Source organism: Mytilus edulis, chromosome 4 (genome assembly GCF_963676685.1).
Source record: "Mytilus edulis chromosome 4, xbMytEdul2.2, whole genome shotgun sequence".
Classification (NCBI taxonomy): domain Eukaryota; kingdom Metazoa; phylum Mollusca; class Bivalvia; order Mytilida; family Mytilidae; genus Mytilus; species Mytilus edulis.
In genome coordinates this window covers 92360511-92373399 of record NC_092347.1, presented here as the reverse complement: position 1 = coordinate 92373399, position 12889 = coordinate 92360511, and the positions used below count along the sequence as shown (strand labels likewise).

At 32.0% G+C, this 12889-nt stretch overlaps 1 protein-coding gene across 10 annotated transcripts in view; it reads left to right on the top strand.

Annotated features, from left to right (window-relative positions):
- The window catches only part of LOC139521056 (transient receptor potential cation channel subfamily M member 3-like), a 119395-nt gene that overhangs the window by 48425 nt on the left and 58081 nt on the right, over nt 1–12889 (top strand). For 9 of the 10 annotated variants that reach the window (XM_071314298.1, XM_071314293.1, XM_071314295.1 and 6 more), the window contains one exon: nt 4142–4221. In XM_071314298.1, coding sequence (XP_071170399.1) covers nt 4142–4221 — 80 coding nt within the window. Of the gene's footprint in view, nt 1–1691; nt 1743–4141; nt 4222–12889 lie in introns of those variants that run through there. The other variant, XM_071314301.1, reaches the window with a different exon arrangement.

Sequence of the window (12889 nt, the reverse complement as noted above, 5' to 3'; positions counted from 1 at the left end):
GTTGTTGTATCTTTGGAAGAGAATCTTATCAAATATGTTTTGCTGGTGGTGTTTCCATTTTTTTTTTGGTTGATTTGAAATAGATTGCACCATACATGTTCCGTAAAAGCCTCTTTCTGAATGATGAAATTATATAATTTTTAATTGAGACAGTCAGTCTCCACTGCTTACTAAGATATGACTTTACTGTGCACTTTACAAAGCATTTTACATGTTCTTGTTTCATGTTCACTGTCTAGCTGTTGTCATAAGTCCCTGTATTTTATCACACTCCCCCTCAAAAACATAGCTGACAAGTGTTCATAACCAATGATTACATCCTACAACAAGCTTCGAATCAAAGCAAAGTTTCTGTAGTTTAAGTTAGGGGATGCAAAATATAATTTGATGTTGCCTGAAACAGTTCAGAGGAGAGATTGCATTATTATTCAGTCTGGATGTTCATAGTTACAGTGTTGCCTGAGTATTCCAGCATCCCGCTTTAACCAACACCTTATTTTGGTAAAAAAATATGCCTATCCTTGGAAAAAAAAACCTGAATATCCAACACCCTGCTTAATCTGACACCCTGATTAAGCTGACATTTTTTCCTGGTCCCCCAGTGTGTCATATAACACAGATTTCACTGTATAATCAATATATTAAGAGTGATAAAGATATGATATTTGACCATTATCTGACCATATTAACCATTGAATTGGGAGTTCTGTTTCTGATTACAAATCTTAATTAACTATCTTTTTCAATAACGTCCATTCCTTTATAGTTTGAAAAAGTATCAAAAGGACACACATTATGTCCTCTATAATACAGTGGAAAAATCAATATACTAGTCAATTCAAAATCTTAAACTATCTGTATACTGTTTTCAGCTATCTCATATGCACATTAATCTAGTTCCAGTTTTCATTTTGTCTTGATTTATAGTTGCATACAACTTTGCAATTTTTTGTATATTTACCCCAAAATACGATGTCATGAAGGGTATACAATATATGCAGTGGAGGTAATAGTAATAGCCTTGCTAACATTAAGTGTTACTTTCAGGACGTCACACCATAACATATCACAAATGATGCATTTTTTGACTGAATTTAACCATAAGCTTGAAAACAGTATGCACATTACTTTTTTGTTTCGTTCACTTAAATTTTTGGTGTCATTTCACAAGGAATAAATAATTGATGTGTTTAGTATTAAGATTCAAACATTTGTTTTAAATTCAATTTAAAAAAAAAACCCAACAGATAGCTACTTATACAGACTTGGTCCTCTTTAACAGGTAACACCTGCCTCATATTATAGTGTGTGAAATTTGACAATATCATGAATATGAAAATGTATAAGTTGCCTTTAGGCGCTAGAGTTTTATGCAGTGCAAGAAGTGATATTTTGTGTTTTAAGAGTTTTAGTACTCTACGAGAACAATCTTATCTTATGAAATATTACGATCACGTCCTATCTTATATAATTTAATTACATAGTTTCTGACAGTTTCTCTTGTGATTTTCTGTAACAGTTGTCAGACCACTGACAAAAAACTGTAATAATCTTTTTAGATACTCCCTTAAATAGTATTTCCTGGTAATTAGATGCACATGGGTAACTTAAATATTCAAAACAATATCAAAATGCAAAGAAATAGTGTTGATTAAAATAAAGTTTATATACTAAGGGACCTACAAATGATATAACTTGATGTAAGAATGCATTTAGAGGAGAATAACTGTGCTCAAGCCAAAGTAGGTATTTATGACTAAAAATAAGAAGATGTGATATAATTACCAATGAGACAATTCTCCTCAAGAGACCAAATGACTACAGGTCACCCTACGTCCTTGAACAATGAGCAAAACCCATATTGCATAAGCTATAAGAGTCCCTGAAATGACAGATGTAGAATTATTATTGCTTGTTTTAATGTTGTGTAAAAAGGGATTATTTTAGCCTACCAAATAGGAAAAATTTCTGAATTATATATTTTTAAAAATATTTCCAACAAAAAAAAGCAAGTTACTCTGACCTATACATTGGGCCTTGTTGACTTCTTATATGAAAAAGTTTATCCCTAAAGATATATTATGCAACCTACAATCAAATTTATTGCTTGGCAAGTTACTTTAACAGCTTCCTATTAAAAGTAGGTCGCCCTGTCATCATTTACCCCCCAGTTCCTTATTGATAGTTAGTTTCATGTTTGAGGTCATTCTTGAATACTAAAACACCTTTTATTACACTTTGTTGGTGAAAGATCATCCAAAAACATTAAGGTACCGGTAACTCTGGCTGTATTTGAAGCAATGAAATGGGGGGAAAAAGGTTGAAAGTTATTTTAAAAGCTGATTGGTTAGATCTGTATATGAATTGTTGTTTAATTCTGCTGGTTGCAGATACTAACTAAACTTGAAACTTAGTACACATGTTCCCTATGATATTATCTTTCTAATTTTAATGCCTAATTATATTTTTTATCCAATGTCACGGTCCATTGAACATGGAAAATGATAGTGGGAGTGGGGCATCCGTGTACTTTGGACACATTCTTGTTTATTAAAACAAATAATTTCATTCATGAATAACAAAGCTGGGAGGTTATTGGCTCTGAAATGGCATTGTTTCTTAACGATTTTTTTTTTTATAAAAGTATGTGTCTTTTCTGTTGTAATGACATAAGTAATATAATAGCTGGCTTATAGAGGTTTTTTCTTATGTTTTATGACACATACAATATATAACTGACACTGGCTTATGGAAGTTTCTAATCTGTTTTATGACATATAATATTTAACTGGCTTATGAATGAAGGGGAAATGAAAAGTAAATGTGAATAAATATTTTGCAGAATTATAACTATATATTAAATAGGTCCATTTGTGTCCAAGCTTGTCGAAAGGATTGGTCAGAAGTCTGTAAAAAGGTCTGTAAATCACCTGTCAGACAAAGTGTAAAAAACGTTTGACAATACTTCAGTTGACTATGCAAAGCAGTGCCTAATATGTTATTTTGGTATATTGGTATTTTCGAGATAAGACATTTCTAAATTATAAGGTTTCAGTTCTACTGTGATAAGGTTAAACTATGTGATCAGCGGTTTATAGCACAAATAATTGTGGTCAAAATGTCATTGTTTCCTAAGATAATTACCTACCGCTATAGATAAAGTTACATTAACCATTCTTTGTTTTTAGTACTCACTTAATAGCAAATTGTCTGGTTTGTAATTCAGTTCTGATGGTCAAGGTTGCTTTTGCATCTTTCAGACAGAAAATTGAAACTCATAACTAATTGATTACATTCAGTATGTGTGTGTGAGTGTGGAGGGGGAGAGACATTCATTTGATCACATATGATATACTGATAACTCAATCCATATAAGATTCAACAAATAAGGTTTTAAGTTCACTTAAAGGGTATCTTTCTGTGAACTCCAAAAATTGAGGAGCCCATTGTAACTTTTAGATTGCATTACGAAGACAAGTGTTCATGTATATGGCACAAGTTTCAATGATTCAGCAATCCAAAAGCAAAAATTAAGTAAGATATAAGTCCAGATTTTGATCTAGTTTAAATTATTGTAATTCAATTTGGTAAATCTGGCAGAAATAGTTATTTTAAAAACTTTCCTTAAATTTTCTGATTTTTCATTCAAAATGTAGCATATGGGAATTGTTAATAAAAGTTTCTTGGATAGTGTTATTACATATTTGGATATATTGCCATTAAATTTACTAGCTACAAGCCAATAATCAAAGTTTTATAGAAAGCTGAAACTTGGATAATCTTAGTGAAGTTTATCAATAATCATCTAAAAAACAAACACTGATTACAACAAGGAAACAGTAGAAATTAACTTGATATGGATTGAAATTTGTTTTGCAAATGCTTCTGTTATGCTTTTCTATCTCTAGGGGATTACTATATCAAATTGTCTATATGGGTTTTATGTCAACGAAATACACTGCATACATATTAGATTCAAAATTTACTTGTCACAGAAACCATTACATGTTCTTGTACTTGCTGTATCCACTAGAATCTCAAAGTTTGTCATTACTCAAACGGAGCTGTTTATGAGTAGGCAAAAAGCAGATATCACATTTGTAATAATAATAAAATGAGTTTTAAACCTTTCTATTTTCAGGGCCAGAAATCATGGGTTGAAAGGACTTTTTTAAAGCGTGAATGCACCAAGTTTATTCCTAGTCCCAAAGATTCAGCAAAGTAAGTTATGAGATATGGTTTTCATGCTGTTTGCCTTATAGGCATGTATGAAGGAGTCAAACATTTGCTCTATCTGACTAGGGGCCAACATATCTGTATAGAGGACTGTCATCAGCAACTTAAACACATTAAATGACTATAATCAGACTCATTCTGATCAGTGATGGTATAATTTTTGACTAACATTAATTCTACCAAGCTACAGAGTACCACTATGACATCACAAGGGGTGCATGACACAATGTCTCTGTAAATGGGAAATTTTCGCCCTTGGGTTATATTTGTTTATTTGGCAATCTCATATGATGCACAAAGCCATCACTGGCATTAATAGTGGTATGGTGTGCAAGGGCTTCATCTTGTCAATTTATCCACAACAAGAAAAGATTACTGTATAATGAATGCATTGAAACAGTGAAAAAAATATGTTTTAAGAATGTTTTACCAACCAAAAGTTCATTGTTCTAAAACTATGAATTAGCTCATCAAAAAAATGTTTCTCATTTAATAGAAGGTTAAAAAAGTCTTGGTTTAAAAATAGGCAACAAAATACTTATCTGAAGGGAAATTGTACAGATAAAGTTAGAAGATTTTAGTTAAACTGACACTGCAGATTATAAAACATTTTCTTACAACACTCTTGGGATGATTCCTATTGATAAAATAGTTCTCAATGATAAACTTGGTAAGGACCATATGGATAATGTGATTTACAAAAAACTTTAGGAGAAAAATGGTCATATGGGAATATAAGAACTATTTGTAATACACCAGTTATTGAAGAAGTGAAGAAATTGTTTTCATTGTAGATTTCAGGTTCATTTCATGGTTATCTTTTGTATTTTAGTAATTTGTGCATATCTGCTCTCTAGTAGGATATCTGTTGTATTTTAGTAATTTGTGTATATCTGCTCTCTAGTAGGATTTTAGATATCAAATGACAATAAAAAAGTGACTCCAGGAAAAAATAAAAACACTGACACGGGTTATGTTCTTCTCATATATGTTATGATGGTATGATACTAAACCCCTAACGGGAAGGATTGTGCCTGATGTTCATATGATGAAATCATAATCTTTCAGTCAGTTTAATTGAAGTCTGGAGCTGGCATGTCAGTTAACTGCTAGTAGTCTGTTGTTTTTTTTTTTTTTTTTCATCCAGCATTTGTTTGACATGACCTCCCCTCGTTTCTATTCGAGTTATCAAGACCAAATATGGACCATCGGTAGACCTCATCATGAAGTATTACCAGATGAGGCTGTGTAGGATTTCATCATCCCCTATAGAAGTTATCTCCCTTTTATTGTTTTTTTTTCGATATGGCCCCCCACTCGTTGTTTTTAAAGATATCATGACCTTATTTGGAAAAAAGTTAGATCTCATCATGATGTGTTACCATATGAGGCTGCTAAGGATTTCATCATTCCCTATGAGAGTTACGTCACCTTGAAGCAATTTCTTTTTTTTACATTTTTCTCAAAAAGTATTCAAGATAGAATCGATTTGAAAACGGCAACATGTACAAGACCAGATGGCAATGATAATAAACATATACAATCATTTTGTTGTTAACCCGTATAAGGAGTTATTTCCCTTGAAAAAATATACACAATTTTTGAAAAATTGTATCTCGAGAACCGGAAGTCGTAAAGACTTGGGACCTACACCAATAATCTTAAGTTCATGTGACCTTTAATTTGCACCCAAGGTCAAAGGTCACCAAGTGCAAAAAAAAAATTACGCTGCAATTTCAAGCTTGCATATTAAGAAAACGATAAGAGTTTGCTGCATACTTACAGCGTATAAAATGTTCCTCTCGACGAGCTCTACATTTTATACACTGAGCTCAAAAGATTCCGACTGTCTGTACAAACGTTACGACGGGATGATTCTTAAAAGTATAGTATTGTGTGTATATCTTTTTAAAGGTAACAGATATCAACCTACTATAAACTGCAAAGATGATCAGTAGTTTAAGACCTTCAATTTGAGGTCAATGTCAGGTCATGATGAAATTTCACCTTGACCTTCACAGTATACTATGACCTTGACCTTGTGACATTTGAAAGGTCAAGTGGTCCTGAGTTGAATGGTGATAGTCCCATGTCTCCGGTTTTCAAGTTTTGTATTGCATCATATCTTTGATGATTAATTGTGATCTTGGTGAACTTTGAAATTGTCCCAATTCTTTTTCTATAATGTTGTCCTTTAACTGTAGATCATTTATCATTTAACAGATTTGAGATATCTATTGTCGTTTTAGAGAAAATGCAGTTTAAAGTTTTGCGAGCGGAGGCATGTATTTCTGAATCATCAAGAGCCTACCACTTAAAATGTTTTAGAAATTGAAGAAGTTGACATAGTTATATGTTTGACCAAATACCAAAAACATTCCATGGAAAAAAACACCAAAAAATCAATTTGAAATTTTCATGTTTTGCATTGACTTTGTAAGTTTCATAACTTCTATTTATATAGTTGATATTGCATCATTATTTGCACTTTGTCAAATGGGGTCATCTGATATATCAAATTGAAGGTCTTAATAAACTCTACTTAAAAATGAAAATTTTAAACCCCCTTTTCATCCCAGGGGGAAGGGTGGGGTCATTTAGTGCAAAAATTCAAATTCCTCAGATGGTAAGGTTGTCGCATATCAAATGAAAGAACATAAAGCGTACATTTCAAATTTCAAATTGACGTCCCCCAAATATTTGTTGGATGGGGTCATTGAGTGCAAAAAATAAAATTTCTTTTACGATAGGGTTGTTGTATATCAAATGAAAGGTCATGATGTATACATTTGAAATATCAAATTCCCAACCTCCAAAAATTGGTTGGATGGGGTTATTAAGTGCAAAACTCAAACTTTTTAAAACATGGCGTTGTCGCATATCAAATGAAAGCTCATCTATTCTGTGTTACATATATCATATTTCCGATCTCAAAAATGTGGGCGGATGAGGTCATTAAGTGCAAAAAGCGAAAAGTTTCAGAAGGTATACTTGTCGTATATCAAACGAAAGGTCGTACAAAGAACATTACGAAAACATCACTTTTACAGGAAAGACCTTTCAATTGTTTTACAAACAATTGAGATACTAGTGTTTTTTTTTTTTCTTTTTTTTCTTCCAACATTTTTTTGACATGCCCGCTTCTTGTTTCTGTTGAAGTTATTAACACCAAATATGGACCATCGCTAGACCTCACCAAGATGTATTACCAAATGACTCTGTTAAGGATTTCATCATCCCCTTTAGGAGTTATCTCCCTTTTATTGATTTTTTTCAACATGGTCCCCCCTCGTTAGTTTTAAAGATATCATGACCTTAATTAGACAAAATGTAGACCTTATTATGATGTATTACCATGTGAGGCTGAATAGGATTTCATCGTCCCCTATGAGAGTTATATCCCCTTGAAACAATTTCTTTCCTTTGCATTTTTCTCAAAAAGTATAAGAGATAGAATCGATTTGAAAACAGCAACATGTACAGGAACAGATGGCAATGTTAACGAACATGTACAATCATTTTGTTATTAACCCTTATAAGGAGTTATTCCCCTTGAAAAATTGTACATAATTTTAGAAAAATTGTATTTCCAAAACTGGAAGTCGTAGAGACTTGGGACCTTCACCAATTATCTTTAATTCATGTGACCTTCAATACGCACCCAAGGTCAAAGGTCACAGAGTGCAAAATAAAATTACGCTGTAATTTCAAGATGTCATATTAGGAAAACTATAAGACTTTGCTGCATACATACAGCGTATAAAATGTTCCTCTCGACGAGCTCTACATTTTATATAATAAGCCCAAAAATGTCCGACCGTCTGTTCAAAAGTTATAACGAGATGATTCTTAAAAGTATAGTATTTTGTGTATATCTTTTTAAAGGTAACAGATATCAATCTACTATAAACTGCAAAGATGATCAGTAATTCAAGACCTCCAATTTGAGGTCAATGTCAGGTCATGATGAAATTTCACCTTGACCTTCACATTATACTATGACCTTGACCTTGTGACATTTGAAAGGTCAAGTGGTCCTGAGTTGAATGGTGGTAATCCCATGTCTCTACGACTTCCGGTTCTCAAGTTTGGTATTGCATCATATATTTGATGATTAATTGTGATCTTGGTGAACTTTGAAATTGTCCCAATTCTTTTCTATAATGTTGTCATTTAACTGTAGATCATTTACCATTTAACAGATTTGAGATATCTATTGTCGTTTTAGAAATAATGCAGTTTGAAGTTTTCTGAGCGGAGGCATGTATTTCTGAATCATCAAGAGCTTACCACTTAAAATGTTTAAGAAATTGAAGAGGTTAACATAGTTATATGTTTGACCAAATACCAAAAACATTGCATTTAAAAAACCACCAAAAAATCATTTTGAAATTTTCATGTTTTGCATTGACTTTGTAAATTTCATAACTTTTATTTATATCGTTGATATTGCATCATATCTGCCACTTTGTCAAATGGGGTCATCTGATATATCAAATTGAAGGTCATAATAAACTCTACTAAAAAATGAAAATTTTAAGCCTCTTTTTCATCCCAGGCGGAAGGGTGGGGTCATTTAGTGCAAAAATTCAAATTTCTCAGATGGTAAGGTTGTCGCATATCAAATGAAAGAACATAAAGCGTACATTTCAAATTTCAAATTGACGTCCCCCAAAAATGGGTTGGATGGGGTCATTGAGTGCAAAAAATAAATTTTCTTTTACTATAGGGTTGTTGTATATCAAATGAAAGGTCATGATGTGTACATTTGAAATATCAAATTCCCAACCTCCAAAAATTGGTTGGATGGGGTCATTAAGTGCAAAAATCAAACTTTTTAGAACATGGCGTTGTCGCATATCAAATGAAAGCTCATCTACCCTGTGTTACATATATCATACTTCCGATCTCAAAAATGTAGGCGGATGAGGTCATTAAGTGTAAAAAGCGAAAAGTTTCAGAAGGTCTGCTTGTCGTATATCAAACGAAAGGTCGTACAAAGAACATTACGAAAACATCACTTTTACAGGAAAGACCTTTCAATTGTTTTACAAACAATTGAGATACTAGTTATTTATGTATTATTGTCATTTTGTTTTTTTCTTTGGTTACATCTTCTGACATCAGACTCGGACTTCTCTTGAACTGAATTTTAATGTGCGTATTGTTATGCGTTTACTTTTCTACATTGGCTAGAGGTATAGGGGGAGGGTTGAGATCTCAAAAACATGTTTAACCCGCCACATTTTTGCGCCTGTCCCAAGTCTGGAGCCTCTGGCCTTTGTTAGTCTTGTATTATTTTAATTTTAGTTTCTTGTGTACAATTTGGAAATTTTCTGCAGCAGTCCCTAAAGTGTTGTTGTTATAAGACTCTCTACATTTTATGTTTTTATCATAACGACCCTGCATACCCTCGGGTATCCACTTTATGGACTCTACCGTACTACAGACTCACCAGGCGTTGGTTCACTTTCGTTTGTAATTTGGAAATTAGTATGGCGTTCATTATCACTGAACTAGTATATATTTGTTTAGGGTCGGGTTGTTGTCTCTTTGGCACATTCCCCATTTCCATTCTCAATTTTACTAAAAATTTACAGTAAAAAGCTACCAATAAAAATAACATTGAACATAGGTAAAAGTTTTAAATACATATATAAACATTGAAAAATAAAGTGAGACAAATTCAGCAGTTATGGCAGTGCCGGATAAGATAGATTAATAACACTTATTTTTCATGTGTCCAAATAACTGACATTTTTATAAATCAGCAAGTTATCTCTCTTATTTGTTTTTGTGAGGTCATTAAATGAAGAAACTTTGTCATGACTTTAGTTTAAGTTTTAGTGCTATAGCACAATACTGCGCAATAGCAAGAAATCCCTAATTGCATAGTATTGAGCAATAGCAAGAAATATCCAATTGCACAGTATTGCGCAATAGCAAGAATCTTCAATTGAAAATTAAATACAAATATTTCAACTAATTTCAAACTTTTAAGATTACCACATTTATTTTGTGTCAGAATCCTATATTATCAAAAATGTTATCACAATTCAAATACAGACAGTATCAATCTTAAAAATTGTGTCCAAACTTGCACCAACTGTTCAGGGTCGACCTCTGCGGTGGTAAAAGGCTGCGCTCGGCCAAGCATTTTATTAGGACAAAAAAAAAAAGACTTGCAATTCTTTTATTTGTTTTGTTATTAATAAAAACAAATGGTTGAGTAAATGATTTAAAAAAAAAACAAAAAAAAGCAACGATAATCTAGCAGAGAAATTTTATTAATTGAAAAAGAAAACGGAGAGAAATCAATTGTCTAGAAAAGCTATTTGTAAATACAGCTGTTAATCAGAGTGATAGTAATTCCATCTTAAAACAGTATTTACAGTAAATTTCCTGTCTGACCCGAACAAATATGGGAAGGAATTTGCTAATTACCTGAAAATTAGGTAAAACAGAGAATTTTTCCGGTTCTTGTGGGAGGAAAATCCTGTGAAAGGCCCAATCATTTCAGAAATTGATTTCGATTTATAGTTCACATAAAAGGTTAATAGGACCATCATTTTTTCCTGTATTTATATTGTTGACGTTATTGATTATAAATATTTACCTGTGTTTCAATAATATATTCCTCTTCTTCACATACAATTTGTTATTCTTGCAGTAAAATATTATAAGCAGCTATAGATATATTATTATATTTGAGTGAAAGGACAAAAACGATAACCTAAAAACATTATATATTTTTGTGGCTGCTCCATGTTTGAGTTGTGGAAGAAGAAACAGATTTCAGATGTTGAGTTTATCTTAATCTTTTAATCTTATCATTCTCACTTTTCAGTTCACTCTCAAACATAAAACTGTAAAACGTAAAAATAAAATTCCCTTCATTTGATTTAATTTATAATATTGAAATATGATTTCATTAAAAATAAACCTCAGCTTCTGTAACTTGTGTAAATAAAATAAGCTAGAAGCAGAATAAATTTCTTGTAACCATTGTGTTATTAGCTTTTTGATTTTTTCATTAAAAGGATTTTACAAAATCAAGGAAGTTTTTTAGCCTTTGATCTTCGACTTTTATTGCTTCCATGATTCTTTTCATCTCTGAATTCAGTGATATTGATGGTTGGTAATTCGGAATTGGTAATATATCTATTTTCTTCAGCATGAATTTTTACATCATTTCTGCAGTTAATTAAAATATTTTATATATTAATTTCACATGATTGGAGATGACATTAATATAAAAATGCATGGTTTGTTTGAGAATAGAAATCTGTGGGACAGTAATCATAACAATTCATTATCCCCAGAGTACCCTCCCCTTTTGTCAATTTATAAGTTCATTCCTTCTCTATTTTGGGTTCTTAATATAAAAAATCAGGATCTAAGCAACTAAACTTTATAGAAGAATTATGTTTTTGTCATTTCATAAATCTTGTGCTTTGATAAAGGTCAACATTATGAATATGTGACATTGACCTTTATTTGACGCTTGACTGACTTTTATTAAATTTTCATTGAGGTCCAGATCTAAGCAACTGTAAATCATGGTGGGAATGATACTTTATGACTGTTGATACATCATATTCAATGATGAAGATGAACTCTGATATAAGGTTATCTTGACCTTCATCATCTTGACCTTCATGTAACTCATGAGTGGCACTAGTTAAAACTTGAGTAAAGGTTTATATCTAAGCAATTATAAATAAAGAAGAAATCATTTGTTCTCAATTGATTTATCATAATTAATGAAATAGGACCCCACTAAATTTAGATTACCTTGACCTCTATAAATGATTTGAATAATAATAAAAGGAAAATAAATATGTACATGAGACAATCATCCACCAGAGTTCAAATGAAGTTGATGTAAGCAATTATTAAGGCAACCCTATGACCTTCAACAATGAGGGAAAACCCCATACCATATAGTCTGCTATAAAATGACAATGACAAGAAAAATGTGACAGTGAAACATTTCCATCAAGAAAAATAACAACTTAATTTATAACAAAACAATTCACCGTAACCAAATATAACGGATATTAACCAATGACCACCACTGAAGTACAGGCTCCTGACATTGGACAGGCACACAGAGAATGTGGCAGGATTAAACATGTTTGTTAGAGTCAAACCCTCCCTCAACTTGGGAGAGTGTTGTAACAATATAACATAAGAACAAAATATAAAAATCAGTAGCAACTTGCTTTACCTAAAAGATTGATACCAGGCAACTAACTTAAAAGCAAATGACATCAAGCACTGAAATAAGAGTACTTGCAGTCATGAAAGCTTAGTTCAAAGCCAATTACAACTGTTTTGTTTGGTGCAATCAGCTGGCCATTTGTAACTTAGTAACTTAATCATACCTAGGTTCTGATGCCAGGATGATGACTCTGGCTGTGATGATTATATTGCTTAGCAAAGTCTTAACATAGTTCCTGTAATTATTTTCACTGTTGCAGGAAAAATAATTTCATTTGTAAAAATAAATAATTGCATTTCTTTGATATGACTTGTATTTTAAATATGAGTTCATGTGCAAATCCATTCTTCTCAGTTTTGAATAAACCTCATTGTTGTATGTTGAATATTGAGAAGGAAAAATAGCAATCAATAAACTACATATGGTAAT